A 17,890-nucleotide genomic window follows, 5' to 3' on the forward strand; every position below is an offset into this window, starting at 1 on the left:
GAGGTCGTTTCTCATACTAACTACAAAATATATGAACCAGGGATGGGCAGACAAGGAGATCTGCATGGTCACTTTTAAAGTGGGCCAGGCAGGTGTCACTGTATGCTTAGTGTAAGAGTACATTGCACAGCTTCAAAAATGTGTTTTCACTGATGACATCAGTACAACCATCAGCGGAGAATAGTGTCCCTGTGTTTTTCGGGAACTCTCTGAAGTGGAATCATTACCTCATGCATATGGTCAGCTTGGTTAAGTCTTTCTCCCAAAATCTCAATTTTCTAATGAAACACTGTACGCCTGACACCAAACACCCGATAGGACTCACCCAAACAAATCTGATGAAACCCTTTAGTGGCCTCTTAAAATGATCCTCGTGTTCAACAGCAGTCCTCTCTGTCACGTGGTGTGGTCTTATTATTCCATGTTGCACTAATGCAAAATATTGAATGATTCAAGTAAGTGATTTGCAATAGAAATGTGTCTTGCAAATTAGGTCCTTTTGTTTCTATAGCGAGAGTAAACCTCCTCGCCACAGTCTAGCCAGCGACAGATTGATGCTGATATCCAGGAAGGAAGCTAAGCGCCTGACTCACCCAGGTCTTTGACTTCCTCGCAAGTAGCCGCACTAGTGCTCGAACAGCTTGACTGCAAACCTCTCGGTGGTGTCTGAGAAGACTACAAGCAAACATTGAAGATGTCCGCACAGGCTTCACAAGGGCCTCTGAGGTGCTGCTTCTGCTTCAGTGTCCAGGTGTCCACACTGTGCCTGGCTGTCTATCACATGGTAAGTGGACTTTGCAACCCGTGGCCCATGAAGATATTTATATGGCTAACTACACACTGGAGGCTTGGAGCATTGATTTTGCTAATGCAGGAGCTCAACATGTGCAGTCACAGTGAAGCCCCTTCAGTCCAGCCTGGCAACCGCTTGTGACATCAACTAAATTGATTCTTAAGCGTCTTACATACAGGATGACCGCCCCACTGAGGTGGTCAAAAAAGAAATAAAGTAATGGGAAACATCCAGCTGTTTCGGAAGTTTTCTCCTTTTTAAGTTAATTTGTCCACTATGTAAGTGCTTATTTATTCATTTTATAAAGTGCGATTACACAAGAGTGCATATGACCACTTTATATATTGAAAGCAGGTGAATATAACAATTAACTGTCACGAAAAAAGAAATTAAGGAAATGTAATTTAAATTATTTTATAAAGTAGAATATAAAGAGAAGCTAGACAAGCAGTCAGAGGTCGGTGGGGCACTGAAGGTTGATTCAAGTATTGTTTTTTGTAATTGTAAATGAATTTCTTTCTGAGATGACATGCAGAAATTCACAAATTGCTCACTTACCAAGACAGACATTCAAAGAGAGGCAGCACAACTTTGAAACAATTGTTATGGGAAACAGAAGTGGATGAATAATACCTTCAAGGACTCATGCCTATACCCTCTTGCTGAATATTTGATTTGTCAGATGAACTAACGTAATCAGTTTCACAATACTCTTCTTAGTGCAACACACACAATTTATTTTTTTACAAAATTCGATTCGTTTTTTGATACGATTAAATAAATTTTTGTATGCTTCCTTATACCTTACCGGAATTTTACTTTGCAACCGTGGTTTGCAAAACAGCATTCTTGTGTAGCGCAATCTAAAAATATATGCACAATTCTTTCACTTTTGCTTTCGGACAAAAGAGCCACCTGATTAGTCAAATGGGATGAGAGGTGTCAGTATTCCAGTTCTTGAGATCAGTTGAACGGGCTTTGGAAACCAGATTTAGAGGGCCCGCCTAAACTGACCATTTTTCTGGTCAGCTTAGCCAAGTGCTGTCGCCTGTACATCATCCCGAATATCTGGTGATGGAATATACTTGTTCAGCCAAAGTAAATAGGAACGTTGAAGTTCAAGTGTACGCCTACCCTACAATAATCTGGACCAGCAACTTGTTTCACAGAGGGAAATGAGCAGCCTCCAATGATGATCCTTAACCAGCCAGAAACGGCCACGCTTGGCACTTCCACTAAATACTTTCTAATTCTCATTCTGCTCTGACAACTATTTCCGAAAGCATCATCATCTCATGTCTGAGCAAGCATCCATGATTTCTCCCAAATAAAGATATGTGTGACCACAGAGACAGGATCCCTACTTAGTGGTTTATTTCTGTATAACAATTGAAATATAAAGAGAAAACTAGCTACTAACCAACGCGGGGCGTAAAGGTTTAGCATTGGCCAAAGCTAACCCTAAGGACATCAGCTCCACGCCACTGTATATAGGCTCCCCTGAAACACTTTCACGGGGCATTTCGGCCTCTGATGCTCTGCAGGCCAGGGGCATAACAAAGGCTCCCGCAGCCCGGGCGGTGCGTGGGGCGAGCTCCAGGGGACCCCCACTGCACAGTACTCTGGCCTGAATGCTCCTACGTGAGTCCGGAGGGGGGGCCTCCATTTACTGTGCAGGAGGGCTGGGGGATCAAGTTTCGTTACGCCACTGCTGCAGGCCTGTGACCCTATTCATACTCTCGAGTGAATGCAATGACACTGACTGTGGGTGCAGACGGGAGGCACATGGAAAGCGAGCGCTGCTTTTCAGTTAAGGCATCTATTGTAAAACTGTGCTTTGGTCTGCATTGGCAGAGATGTGAGGTACAATGACGCCTCAGACCGTGTCCTTCTGTTTGCCATTTTCGCATATCCTCAGCACGCCCTGGCATGAGAAATATGCCGGCATGTGGGATGCTAGATATTGCTAAATTTGAAGAATACTCGCTGATTACCAGCACTGACCATTCCGAATTAGTCTGAAAGACACACACTCCAACTGACCATCCCGCACAGTACCTGCGACTAACATCATGCCAACTGCGTAACTCTAAACGTCATTGTTTAAGCTCTACCTTACAACTCCAGACTGTGTGTAGGTAAGCCTCTGAAGCTCTGAGTGTGTGCCGTGTTTGGACTTAGGATATCACCCAAGTAATTCAAATAAAGGTGTCCAATGCAAAATATAATTTCCATTAAGGTTTGATCAATATTTAAGGCTAACAGAGGCCTCACAGAGGTGCACTGGCTCAACACAGGGTGGTCTTCAACATTTTTACTCGTCAAATGAAATGTGTTACTGTGGCCACAAAATATATTCAGATATTTATGTTGCAATAAAGGAGATTTTTCTGGTAAAATTCCACACCGTCGGCTGCTTCAAAGCATGCGATTTCAAAAAGTAGCAGAAAAGAGCCTGTGTGGCATACTGCTATGCTGCTCTTCGCTTAGCGGTTAAAAGGCTGGCTTTCCGTGTCAGCTGCAACTGTGCGGCAGAGTGCTTCAGGGGTTTATTATAGTCATGGTCACTGAACTTATGTGGCATTGGAGGACAACATTTTCTGGCAGTTCTGTCTGTTAAGTGGTGTGAAAATACAAATTATTATGTGGCACAATATTTGTGGATTATTTTGTCATTTAACACACGTTATTAGTTTCACCACATTAGTTTCAGTTTAACACATACACTAAAAGGACACCAGATCCCCTTTGTAAAGGGTCTGCCACAGAGCAGCACTCAATGTGATGTTTTAGAGTACCTCTTGATCTGTTTGAGCTCGAACTAAATTGTTGGAATCTGATAATTACGCTTCAATTGATGAGTTATGTACCAGGCGTAGTAAATCCATAATAAAGATGGAAAAACAGCGGCTTCAGAATTGCATTACTCCAGTAGCCCTGATTATAGTAAACCTACTAAAACACGGAGTGCAAACGTGTTCTAGTGGTTAGATACTTGACCTGGCAATTTGGTGAACTGCTCTAAGGTTTTTCAGATAACCCAAAAAGAATTCATGTATGCAAAATAATCTCCCTCCCCAGCCTGAAATTGCACAATGTAATGTAAATATGTAAAGCATTAAACTTTGCAATATTGTATCCCAATTAATATAACTAGCCTATCTACGTTGATAAATGGTTTCTGTAATCTTGTGCCAACCAGATGCCAACCTGCTATATGTGCACCACTTCTTGTCTGAGAGGCTTTTGGTACAATGGCATACAAGGGCAAAGCAAGCAAGTCTCTTTTTTTGGTCTCGCTTACAGCACAGCTGTTTCCAGGCCTTCTGTGATCTACAGAAAAGACGCTTCACGAAGCCCTGCAAAGAGAGGGCCTTTGTATCTGCTCAAATCTTGATTTTCTCAAGTAAAGATTTTGATTGGTCAGAAGTTGAGTGCTTCTGCAGAAAGCAGTGGTTTTTATTGGACTTTTTGCCTTGTGGGAACATTTATGCTCAAGATAGCAGGATCAAATAGGTTATGGTGACTAGCCTATGACCCATGCTATAGGCCTTATCTCCTTGATATGAAAAGGTACAGCAAAGGCAGTAGGGTCTGTTTAGTTATTCAAAAATGTACATCTTAAAGCCAATAGTAGCTTTTAAAGGTTTCTTTATGTGCAAGCCAATACTATCCACTGATGCAACTCTTAAAACCTTGCCTACAACAGTAAGCTAAGGTTTTGGTGTTGTTTTATACTTGAGACAAACCATCAGGCTAGAAGATTTTCACTTTCCATATCCTAATTATGCTGTTCTAGAAAGGACCTGCTATGGTTTTGCTAATTGTAATTGTGTAGATGTGTTTATTTAAAAACTGCTTGAAAATACTTTCTTTGTGGGAATGCTTATGCAGAACACGGCAGGCCTTCGTTGGTTATGGTAAAATCAGTGATAAAAGCTGCAGGCTTAATTACTTCGCTGGAAATAGTTATGTCAGCAGCCACTGACCGATTCCTTTCATTATGAAAATGTATGAAAAAGACAGTAGGCCTTAAGTATTTATTATGAAAGCAAGAAAACCACTTGTTAAACCTAGTAGGCCTTTAAGGATTGATTGTTATTACACTGTGTTAAAGCTTGTACACCTGTATTGCATTACTTGGATTCTCACATAGTATTGTAGTAGGCAAGTGTTTGTGGTGTTGGCTCACCCACTGATTTCTCTTATTGACAAACCCTGTGGGTAGAGGAAATGCACTTTGATAATCCTTGGTAACCCTGTTAGGAGGGGTTGAATGTTTTTTGTTGACTGTAATTTTGTATGTATGCACAATTCCATGGCTATATGATGGCTGGTTGCTAGCTCATGTACAGATGCCTCAGATGGTAATGGTGACAAGTCAAGGCTACAGGCTTGATTTGTTCATTGGGAAAAGTTATGTCAGATGTTATAGGTCTGATCTATTATGAAACGTTAAGGTACAGGTAGAAGGCCTGACTTATTTATTGTGAACTACATTTATTAAAACCAATCAGCTTTTAAGTGTGGATTGTTATTTCACTGTTTCTAAGTGTGGGAGAACAGGGCTGACTGCAGATGCCCTCTAACTTTTTGCCCCCATTTTTCACTTTTTGCTGGTGTTTTCCTGACTCTGATGGTGCCCTGGGTACTGCTAACCAGTCCCACTGCCTGTGTTCTGTGTAAAATCAGTATGCAAATTAGGCTAATTAAAATTGGCTAAGTCAACCTACCTATAAGTCCCTACTATATGGTAGGGCATGTAGGTTTAGGGACCCTAGCATAGGTAGTGCACCCATAGGTGCACTGCGGATGTGCCCAGTGTCATTTCAAAGGCAGGCCTGCTCTGCTGTCTGCTTTTAAATTAAAGTTACATGCAAATTCGACTTTGGAATTAAAAGTAGTTCCAAAGTCTTAAACTACCTTATTTTTACATATAAGTCACCTCTAAGGTGTGCCCTATGTACCCTTACGGCTGGGTGCCATGTAACTATAAGCAGGGACCTTATAAAAATAGTTTTATAAGCCCTGGTGAGGTAAAACAGCCACATTCAGGACCCCCCTGTTTTTCACCCAGGAGCAAGGATAAAACTGGCAGACCTGCACCCAGAACTCAGACCCCTATCAGATTCCAACAAGGAAGAACTACAGAAGAAGAAGGACTGCCCTGCTAGACCCCTGACCTGCACCTGGACACTGCACTCTGGAGGACTGCACCAGCTACACACTTGGGCTTCACCACAAGAAGGACTTTGCCTGGCTTCAACTGGTTCAAGGAGAGACTCACTGTTTGCTACAGGTGACAACTTGATAACCAGAGTCCCCTGCATCAACTCCTGAAGAAACCAACCAGCTGACCACTGTCCAGTGGCCAAAAAGGAGTGTGCGCCAGGTGCATTCTACGAGTTGTAGTCCGCATCCTCAAGGAGCATCTCAGAGCTTCTGGAACCTTGGGGTGAACTGTGGACCTCAAAAGAACCTTAAAAGAACATCTGTAAGAAGATCCAGAAGTTTGGAGAACTTTGAAAAACTTTTGGAAAAAAACTTCATAGAGGGACCGACCCGCCGTGGCAACTCTAGCTGGCTTGCCTCAGCCGCGACCCGGCCTGACTTGCAGGTTCGTCCCGGTCAAGAAAATCTCAAAAAAAAGTGTCTACGTCCGAACGTAGGAAGTTGACCGATACCTCCCAGGCAGTGTATCCGAAGAGGGCTCCAAGGGCATCAGATCAAGATTCAGGTTTGCCCCGGTCAAAGGATTTTCACCTCGAAAAAACGACTAAGTCCAAAGGTAAAAATCTCCACCGAGGGCTCCCGCGACGCGTATCCAAAGAAGAGTTCCATGAGGTGGGATTGGACTGGCAGATTCGTCCCACTGAATAAAATCTCCAGAAAAACGACTAAGTCCTAAGATAAACTTTTGACCGAGGCCTCCTGCGGGCTGTAGCCGAGCCGGACTCCAACGCGGTCGGCCTTAAACTTTGACTTTGCCCCGGTCGAGGTGCGACCAGATGTCCAGATTGGCACTTTTTGTTTCTATGCGATAGAAAGTATTAATTCTTTAAAAATTCAAGCAAATCTCCGGTTCCCCTTATCTGATTTTATTTGTTTTGGTGTCATTTTAAAGCTAAAAATATTTCCTATTTTTATAAATTGATTTTGGATTTTTAAACTGTTTCCTGTGTTCTATTTAATTACTGTTTGTGATATTTTAATGCTTTACACGTTGTCTCCTAAGTTAAGCCTTGTCGCTCGTTGCCAAGCTACCAAGGGTTGAGCTGGGTTTAATTTACCGAGATCTAACCGGACGTAAGTGGAGGTTAGTGGCCTATTGCTAAGTGTAGGTACTTACCTGCCCTTACCAATAACCCATTTTCCAACACTAAGCCTGCAGATTGGACTTTTGTACATGGAATCTCACCTTAGTAAGTAAGGATTTCGCGGTTGGCTACCCCATTAGACAAATCCTGAGGGTAGATTTGCACTTTGATAATCTTTGTTAAGCCCTTTTAGGAGGAATTGCACATTGTTGTGTATATCTGATATTTGCCTGTGGGAAATTGTTGGTTTTTAGAAAAGTTTGTGATCAACACAATAGGCCTCAGTTTTTTTATGGTGACAAGCAAGTGAAAAAGGCAATAGGTCTGAGTGGTTTAATGGAAGAACGTATGTTTGATTTAATTGGTGTGACCTATTTATTATGAAACAAGGGCACAACAACAGTAGTCAACCTGACATTTCTTGGAAAGAGCACGTTATAGGTTCCAGCAGTAGGCAAGTATTTAGTGTTCTACCAATGCGAGAGGGTAAAATAAGTGGTGAAAATTTCACAAATACCAATGAATGGGAACTGTCACTTATTTCAAATGGATGGTCAAGCAGCAGAATCAGTTCATAAAGGAATTGAGTCTCCAGATGTGAACTTTCAAACTGCTTTATTTTCATAGATTCTTCAGTTTAAAAACAGACCCAGCCAATGTGTTTCAACCCATATGTGGGGACTTCACCAGGTTTAAAATGCAATGATCTTAGCCACCATGTTCCAACATCTAATTCATGTCATCATTTTGAAACTCGCATTCTGCTGGAAGAAATACCGGAGACATTCTCACACAATGCTGATAGCTTTTTAGCCCTGATGAAGTCCCCACATATTTTGATGAAATGTGTTGGCTGAGTCTGTTTTTAAACTGGAGAATCTAAAAAAATAAAGGAGTTTGAAGGTTCAGATGTATTCCTCAATTCCTGTATGAACTTATTCTAGTGCTTGACAATCCATTTAAAATGAGTGACAGTTCCTGTTCCATTGATATTTGCTTAATTTTCACCACATATATTGCCCTTCTGCATTGTTAGTTCACGTTGAGGAAATTCAGGTTTGCTGTTGGTCAGACCTTTCGGAGTGTGAAAAAGGATCTAAGAATTCAGGCTTCTGACCCGTGCGGTGCTCAAGTACCATTATTACCAAAGGATTTTGGAGTTGTTTACCTCTTTGGGAAACCACTGTGGTAGAAGATTTCCACTTTGATAATTCTTACTATACTCTCTGAAGGGGGCCTTTGCAGATGTAGCCGTCCAACAAGCCCTTCCAATAAAAACCTTTAAATATATTCACATAGAGACAACTGAGATTTTCAGGGCAAATGAATTATCTCCCTGTGTTCCACTTGCGTTCCGGAAATTAACGTGGGAGTTTTATAAAGATTCAAAACGTCACTAACATTTTAAAAAAGAAGAGTTGTAGCTAAAACCTGAAGCGTACACTGTATGATTCTACTATTTCGTTAAAGCAGGTTTGTTCCTAGTGAAATTCCACTTGCTTCCACGTAAGCTCAGAAAGTAACTATCCACTTTGTTATCACTTAGTGCTTGTAAAAGTGATATGCATGACGTTTGTTAGGTGTCACTTTTGGAGTTGCAATATTTTCAGAGGGCACATACTTTTATTGATGCTGAAAGAGAGAAAAATTGCTATGGGAAAACACCCAGTAACCAAGGACTTCTGCTCAAAGGAGCATTACCTGAAAACGCGTACTCACCCGGTCACGTGCCTTGGCATCGCCTCTGGCTAGTTAAACAATAAGGAGTGAAGTTGGCTGGCAAGTGATCCCTTGTCATCTGACGTCATATTCATGTGCAGTCTGTGTCACCGCCGCTCGCTTTGCATTCTGGGTCTTGCAGCTTCCACGCTCCCATAACACTTTCCTGGCAACAAATAGACGTATGCAAAGTTCTTCCGCCTAGAAAGCCAACACACACAGCCCGCACATGTAAGGATAACACGCGGCCTCTTTTCGGATCATTTATTAATGTTTTTTTCAGCAGAGACTTGTATGCCCCACAGAAATGCAAACAACTTTGTGAACCACGTTTCCACTGCAAGCAGTTTATTAAATTAAACTATAACCGAGAGCATGCATGAATCTATTTTTTTGCTGCTTCAGAGTTTCTCGAAATATGTTATTGCTGGAAAATGCTGTCAGCATGGGCTTCATTAGGGAGAAGGATGGCTCGTAGTGGCAGAGTAATTTGAAAATGTTATTAATGCTAGAAAAATTGTAGCAGCGGGAAATATTTAAGTAAACACTAATCATCCATCGAGTAAGCATATATCTTCTAATGATGCCCCAGTGAAGCGTTGCTCCCGGATAAGTGAAGCAAAGTGACGTTTCACCCCAGCCAAGATTTTAATATATGAATACACTACACTTGGTGCCTGTAAACAACACGAAGCGTTCTGCGGAGTGGTTTTTGTGGATGTGGCGCTGTCCGTCCTCAACAATCAGCCGTTTCCTGGTGTTGCATGATTGTAGCAGAGCACACAGACTTGGTCCCCTCACTGAGCCCTGGTGCAAGGCTGCACTGGTGGACTGAGATACACGGAGGCTTGGAGGCCTGTTAGTGTGGCCAACTTTCCGTTATCACTTCGCAGGACACTTTACTCGTGAGGAGGCTCTTTGCGTGCCTTAAGACACTTTTTACGAACTGAGACTTTGTGAACCTGGACACATCAAAAGACGCTTGTTGGGTAGCAGGGGAGATTAGAAATTGCAGAAATCTTTTTTGGGATTGAATGCCATAACCCCAAATATCAAATGAAGCTCTTCTAAAAATCTGACTCCCCTGTAAATTGAGCTTATAAAGTGCGATCACTACGGCGTGATCTCTTGAGTTCCAGCTTATTTACCACCTCCGGGAGTAAGACTTGACTGCTCACTATTGGCATATTTGGAGAGACAAGCGTATAACCTCATCATCCAAATGGACTGAAATAGCCTTAAAACCTGGAACACGAAAAGTAAACAGCAGTATCCACCACAGATACTTCCCAGTAACCACCTACTGCCCCAGGGTCTAAACGAAAGGCCTCTCAATCTACTTCTGCCTTTTATCAATGCTATGAAAATATTGAGTTGAATGGAGGCTTAGAAATAGGCACAATAAAGGTAGCAAATGCTATAAAAACACCTTCACGGGATCATACCAAAGTGGGCAGTTCACTGAAGTTGGCAGATACCCCCACTAGACTTAACACCTAATCCTGGCTTCACCACTTTACTTAAATACAATGGAAATAAAAACAGAACACATATAAGCACACCAGGCAGCATAGTGTGTACCTAGGGACTGTGATATATGTGTTTCCCCGCAGTGCTTCCTCTATGCCCACTTGTGTTCAAGCCCTACTGTTTCTCTCTTCGACCTTTCTTGAGAAGCTACCTGTTAATTTTCTAGTTTAAGTACTTGTACCAGCATTGTTACAGACAGTTCTGACTTTTTTGGCTAGAGACTGAGGCTTTAATAGAGACAAGGCACGCCATTGACCAGGTTGGATTTTTTTTACATACTGCACCAAAGCCCATGTGGTTTTAACTTCACTTATTAAGAGTTTTGGATATTATGGATTTATGGCTCCAGTCATTCATTATTGTATAAATATGGTAAATAGCATCCCTCAGCGTCTACCAAGAACAAGTGTAACATTTATCTTTCATGTATGTCAGCAGTTTTTCTCAGTGGGCTAGCCAAGTCCACCTTTCTCCTTGGAACTCAATATTTTTGAGTGAAAGCTACCTACAAATAAGAATCTGAGGTGATGAACACCGGCTGTCATTGGTGATGTAAAAGGTATTTGTCAATCGGTACATGGTATCCTGTGAGTGACCTGCAGAAGCAAATGCTCCGAAGGAGCGATTTAACCAAACCCCACCTTAACTTGGTGCCGTTAAGGGGTGGGAGGAGTGACTCAGAAACTGGAGAAGGAATGCTGGCAGAGCGAGTCGTCTATACATTATCAAGGACCCCTCAGAAAACGAACAGCTGACACAATCTTCCACCATCCCAATCTCAGTTTACCTTCTTCAAGGGGTACAAGCTGTTCCTCATTCCTTGTTACTGGTCAGCACCGAGATACATGCTGTGCTTACATCACAAAACATGTCATAAAATAACTTTTTTAAGCCTAGTAAGTGACTTAACATTTGTAACTTGGCTGATAACATCAATACTGGTATGTAACAGCATGCTAAATAAATCAACTTTTATGGCAAACGATATTCTATGTATCATTTACTGAATTACTGTTGTATGTAAGAATTGTGTAAACTTTGACTGATTTTATCCTTGCAAATATTCCACATTAATTGTAGCATCTGATAGAGTACTTAAGAAAAGACACAATCGCAAGCAATTCTAGTGAAAAGATTAAACGGCCAATCACAGGGAGGCAACAGGCTCCTTTGTCTCTCGTAGCTGACCCTTCCTGCGTGAGACTCGGTCAAACTAGGCCTCAATATGTCAGTACTCAAGGTAACTGACTTTCAAATCACTGAATGACTTTCCTTTGGACAGATTCCAAATCTGAATGGCACTGCGAACAGACCAATGGCTGCAGGGAGCTGACCTCTGCCTCTCTTTATGTATGTTGTCCTGTGGCTGCTCCAAAATGTGAATGACAATCCTACGAAGCAATGACTACGGGGGGCGTATTATTTATAATGTATGAATTACAAAAGCTGCCACTGACAGCTAGCACTGTAGGTTCCAGTCCTAAAAACGTTCTCTGCAAATACCTCACTGCTCCTTGGAGAAATGTTGGCACTACAAAACCTTAACTTAAAATAAATTTATAGTAATGCATGAGTGTATCTAGGGAGATGAATTGCAGCACCAAGTAAACACTCTCTGTTTCCACTGCAGTTGCATCCATTCCGTAGACAAAGGAAAATGCAGAACTGATTTGTACACTCTCTAGAATCTGAGCTTAAAGCCTGTGGTGGGATGCGTTACTTGCCAGGTTCTACTGGGAATGTTGCGATTTGAATTGGGACAGCCTGGTGGCAGACTGAGGGAAGCGAAGAGTATCTGCGTGTACTACTTAGGCAGCTCCTTGTGTTTAAAGGAAATTGTCTTAATTGGTAAAATCCCTTACTGCGTCTGTAGTTCAGTGCTACAGATTTATTGGTGACAACTGGAGCTGTCATACAAGCCTTATTGGCCACTTTGTTTGACTAGCTTCCCCAGAAGATCTATATTGTGAAACAGAGGTACGTGACATGTACTGCTGTTGGTGGTGTAGTAGCTGCTCCCTGGACATCATTACCCTCCGATTGAGATTCCAAGACTGCGTTTCTGAAGTTCCATGTCATAAGTGCCGGGACCTGGCACCTCCGTGAGTACGGTTCTAGCCACATTCGCAACACGCCACATGGAGGTATGGGCCGTCCGACTAGACCCGACTGACCTAAGTATTTGTGGTTTGACTGGACATCAGATGTTTTTATGTATTTGTTGATGATCAGCAAGTGTTAGTTAAAGCTAGCACAGCAGATACTCAAGTTTAGGAGTGTCAGAATATCAACTGTCCTTACGAATGACAAAAGTTCTGTAAGTGAAAACACTTTCACTGGTTCCAGAAGCAGGAAAGTGAGAAATGGAGAGGAGGTGGCACACTAGATGTAACTAAATAGCCCAAAATGGGGTGTCATTAATCGAAGAAAAGAGAAATGCAAGTGCAAGTGTTGTAACTGTATCAAAATTAACTTCCAACTTGTACTTCTTGCGGGGGAACCTGAAACTCTAAGCACAGGAGATAATGCTGATTGCAAGTCTCACTGTTCTTAGTAATCTCATTTGTATTCCTTGCATGGTGCTAAAGGACTCAAAATTCAAAGAACAAAATACAAACCCTCTAGGAAACACAGGAGGGAAGGATACATAAAGGCATGGACAGCCAAGCTTAGATGATCAGCCAACTTGTCAGAATCTGATAAAAACCTGATAGCTATTAACAAACCTGGAGAATTGAAAGAGTTGAATTCATAGGTTAGACCTCCTTAACCAGCTGCTGTTCATGTGTAGGCATCTAAACCACTGTTCGGATGTGGGAGGGCTAGCAGGGGGTTCATAGATTTTCAGTAAAATATTGCAAGGAAAGTTAAGATCAGTGGAGCACGGTTTTGTGTACTTGTTTGGTAGGATGTTTCAAAATGTGACTTTGTTTGCAGGGTCCCGGCCCTCGATTTTCTACCACTCTCTCTCTGGGAGACTGTATTGAATTACACATTGGCAGTGATGTGTACTTTCCTTAACACATGTCTGAACAAATGGACTGTGCTTTTTGCAGTACCTACTTTGAATATTTTAATGTTTTGGAATCATCATTAAATATACATCTAGCAGTTGTAGAAACAAAACTAGAACAAATATTACGTGATGTTTCATCCACATCATTAGCCCTTTTCTCTTTTCAGCCAGTGAGCGGATGGACCTCAAGCTCTGCCCCTGGGGCCGTGTCAGATTAATTCACTTCACATTGAGATATAGAATCCTCAAATGTGCTCTTTCAAGTTCCCTGAAAATTCATTGAAAAAAGCTCAAATATTTTGCTTGAAACTTAGGTGTTTCTCTAAGGAGTATGTCATCGGTTTAAGCACTGTCAATTGGAACTTGTAGAAACTATCTGCTTTCTGCATCCAGACATTAGGAGGATAACTACAGGATGTACCAAGACTTCTCATATTGGATCCCATCTAAGTGCTCAACATTCCCTCTCACTTTCTCTGCGAGAAACACTTCATTGATGGACCTATTGAAAACACTAAAACACAAGACTCACAAATCTCTCTTCAGAGAGAAAAGAAAAGAAAGGTAAAGAAAAGAAAAGAAAGGAAAAGAAAAGAGGACGAAACGCCAAGAAATAGACAAGAAAAGTAAAGACAATTCTTTGTCTGGAATTTAAGAGGTCCCTTTCTACACGCTGAACTAGATCTTCCTCTAGAACTAGATATTCATGGCACGTAGTTCCGGCGGCTACCAACTCTTTAACAGTTCACCCTGTCATGGTGTCCTCATCAGTCACATTTCCTGTGGGAGCTGCACCCCTTACTGGTGCCTCAATTATATGGGCCTTGAAAATATACAAAATGGATGCCTGAGTGCTGGTTGCTAGTTCTTCCTACACGGCCTATACTACAAAAGACTACTCCCAAGGCCCTTTCTTTATAGACAAAAACACGGTCAGTGCCACAGCACTGAAATTGATCGCCTCAATGATGACCATGCTAACTACCTTGACATCATGAGTTGCAGCTATTCCTGTACCTGTAAAAGGTTCAGCTTCCTCCTACCTTCCTATAGGTCAATACTAATATCATTATCTATAAGAATGTACTTTATACGTCACCTGCGAAGGAAGTCAGAAGTTTCTCTCTGTAGGGTTCTGTCTACTTATGGTTCAGATTTACGACTTTCATTGAATTTGCAGACAAACTCAGGAGCACTAGTGGGAAGCTGCAACTGTTGCAGCTTACCAAGAGCATTCGTAGGCATAAATAAATATGCATTGAGAAGTGCAGAAAGTTAGATTAATAAATGTGAGCATATTATGCGTCAATGTATTTTGTCTTTCGTTTCCACGAGGAAACCATCTCCACATAAAAAACCCTTCCATTATTCCTTTGAATTTGGGGTGCTTGTGTCCCTTTACCACCCTAAAACGGGTGTACTTCTGCCCCTAACTCGTCTACATTTGTGAGTCTTATAAAGTGTGAAACTACTACAAAATGCCACCATTTTCGGGTGCCCCCACACCTGTTCAAACAAATTTACTCAGATAAAATTAGAACATACCACTGTAATGTCATGGATGAGTACATTCACCCATGACTACAAATTCAAGCTCTGTGTCTCACAAAGTTGACTTTGCACTCCTAACTGCTGCTATTTGTGCCTGTATGGGTCACTTAGATGCACAACAGCTTTTCTTTGATTATTGGGTTCTACCAATATCGTTCTTAGTGCTGTCACAATCAAGGGTAATATTGTCAGCTAGTGGAGGGAGCGTTTGAGAAGTCACAACAAATAGTTCCATACACTGAATTGTTGATAATAGTTTGCTTGTTCAATGCTTGCCAGAGTGTTGACTTCTAAAGACTGTAAATTGCAGGGTCTGCTATCCTTGGTTCTTTAGTACGCCATCTAAGAACCTCGCAAGGATGACTAGTTGAGCCAACCTCGCAGGTAGGAGCTTACTGATTTCAGGTTACACACAGGTCTCTTTGGTAGTTACACTTGTCTTTGAAACTATTTTGCCAACTTTGATCAGTGATTAATTTGCTGCTGATGATTTAAAGGATAACATTGATGTGACGTTGTTTGCCACCGAATGAATTCTTCTAGAAGGCCTTGCACATAGCTAAAGTTGTTTGTGAGTTGGAGAATAGACGGATGTTTGCAACATTAATTCCACAGGTCTGTGAAAATGTAGTTAAAAAACGTAAAGGATTGGACTAACCTTTGTGGATTTCTGTAAGGAATCTAGAACATGGAGGTGTAGACAGCTAAGGCGGCCAGGAAAAGACACTTGTTTCACACGTGTGCCCAATAAGGAGTCCCCTGTTCAAAGAGGCTGAACATACACACAGGTGAGACACCAGGTGTTTGCTAAAAGATGCATCACTTACATAAGGATTATTTGAAGCTTCAGCTCCCACCAAAGAAGCCCCGGTTCCCACTGGGTCTGACTTATTTAGCAGAGAGTAAGATCATTTTCATTTTATTTTTAGATCTTCATGACTGGCACAAATGTGCACTTTAATGACTTCTGGGAAATGACTGAGAAGGGTCTCATGAGTTAGCACCTTCTGTGCTGCGGTTTACAGACGAAAAGTAAAGGGGAAGTTGCACATGTCTTAGCAGGTTCAGGAGGCAGTCGCACCTTCCCCTTGGCAGTTTTCTCGTAAATTTACAAGAACAAAATTAAACTTTTTTAAGATGAAGGTCAGTTGGGGATCTCGTAAGTTTAGAGATATGAGAGAAAGGGTCTGTCTTGTTGATTTCATGTCCTGATCACTAGTTGTGTTGCTGTGGCAAAGGAACCACCATGCTTCCTCTTCAGATGTATATACTTACTTTAAATTAACCGTCGAGTAACAAGGCAAGCTTAGGCAATGGTGATAAGGCAGGCAGGTCTTAATTTGTAAATAAAAACGTGCCGGTGCCCAAAGCCCTCCTCCGTGGCTGCTGTAATTATATGTGCGAACACGGAATACTGAGGCAGCATAACCCTGAAGCCATCTCGGGCCTCTCAATCCATTTACAGCCACTCCCTGCCCCTTCAGCTCACTCTTGCAGCTTTCTGCTTTCTACCTTTGTGACGCTTTTTCGCTTTTCTCTTCCTCCGTCTTTCCCATATGAGTCTGAACAAGGGCACAAACTCACTGTTCAGCCCTCATCCTGCAGTCAAGTAAGTATACCCACCTCATGCAGATATATTACACAGAGCAAGGGCAGACACATAGAGAACGGAACACATTGGTTGTACTATGGATCCCAAGTAGCTGCAAGTCCTATTCTGTCTTCACACAGAATATTCAATATTATGGCCAACGTAGACCCCCATTGGTCTAAGCTCTTTCTATGAGTTTCTACGGGCCTTCTTTGAAACTCTCAGACAGTATAGCGATCACACAAGCTCTGTCATCCAATAAAGTGGCTAAATCTGGCGGTTATGCAGAACCAATAATTGATACATTTATTACATTTCTGGCTCTTATTCTGACAAAAAAAATATGAAAAAGAATCTTCAATTTCTTCAGTATGCCTGCCTTGTCATGGGCCAAGATCACATTGTACACTGATCTTGTCAATGTAATGACATTAGCTATTTAAAAGTTCCTAGCAGCAATGATGTGAACATTTTTAAAGTACCAGGCAAAATGGCTGTCTGCCATTTGGATGCTTCCTTTCCTCTCTCTACAAGATCATTTGTTACAATCTTGCACCCTCCTGGGCCATGGTGGTGGGCAGTTGCCCCCTATGGGCGTAGCTCACGAGCTGCAAGCAAGGACATCTGGAACAGTATCCTAGTGTGCCTTTCTGGTGCAGCGCAGAGCCGAGCACCTGTTTTATGCGCCTGCGGTGCGTAGTGTATTCATTGAAATCAATATTTTTTTGAGTTGATGCTTCATTTTCTGATAGTACATCTTGTAAACAGTGGGCAAGGTTTGCTGCTTCTGTTTCTGAGGTGTACTCTCTGAAAGTAAAGCAATGACTCGGAGAAATATGAGTTAAATGAATTCTCCTTACACCCTGCAGGAGCACAAAACAGGCGCTCAACTCTGAAGTGCTCCAGAAAACACCATCATAATAGACAGTGCTTAATTTGTGTCGGTGGGGGCCACCTTCAGTCGTTTTTGGTGACTGACACTTATTTGTCTGCATCAGACGTTTACCAAGAGCAACAGAGAGAAAAACACCCGAATCAGAAAGAAAGAGAAAGAAAAAGACGGGGAAAAACGTCACAGAGGGAGAAAGCAGAAGCCTGCAGGAGTGATATAAAGAGACAAGGAGTGTCAGGTGGTGGATTAAAGAGGCATGACGTAGAATGAATTCTACGCCGCCTCGGTTTTCGGCAGGACAACTTTTAATAGTATCAGCAGGTTTCTGAGCAAAGGTTTGGGCACTAGCCTCGAGTGAACCACAGGTCCCGGATTTCCCTGACTAGTCCAGGTTTTTAGAGCACTGTCCTGGTGTCCCGACCCTTCTCTTAATTTTAAACAAATGTCCCGGTTTTTGGGAAAAAGGTCAGATGTTATGTAA

At 42.0% G+C, this 17,890-nt stretch overlaps 1 protein-coding gene across 2 annotated transcripts in view; it reads left to right on the forward strand.

The window, feature by feature from the left end:
- Positions 1–533: 533 nt before the first annotated feature.
- LAPTM5 (lysosomal protein transmembrane 5) overlaps positions 534–17,890 on the forward strand; it is a 123,855-nt gene continuing 106,498 nt past the window's right edge. Inside the window, exon 1 of one of the 2 annotated variants that reach the window (XM_069225122.1) lies at positions 534–784. In XM_069225122.1, the coding sequence (XP_069081223.1) occupies positions 695–784 (90 nt within the window). In that variant the 5' untranslated portion in view covers positions 534–694. The remainder of the gene's footprint in view (positions 785–17,890) is intronic. The other variant, XM_069225123.1, reaches the window with a different exon arrangement.

The sequence above is a fragment of the Pleurodeles waltl genome, chromosome 3_1 (genome assembly GCF_031143425.1).
Source record: "Pleurodeles waltl isolate 20211129_DDA chromosome 3_1, aPleWal1.hap1.20221129, whole genome shotgun sequence".
NCBI classification, from domain to species: domain Eukaryota; kingdom Metazoa; phylum Chordata; class Amphibia; order Caudata; family Salamandridae; genus Pleurodeles; species Pleurodeles waltl.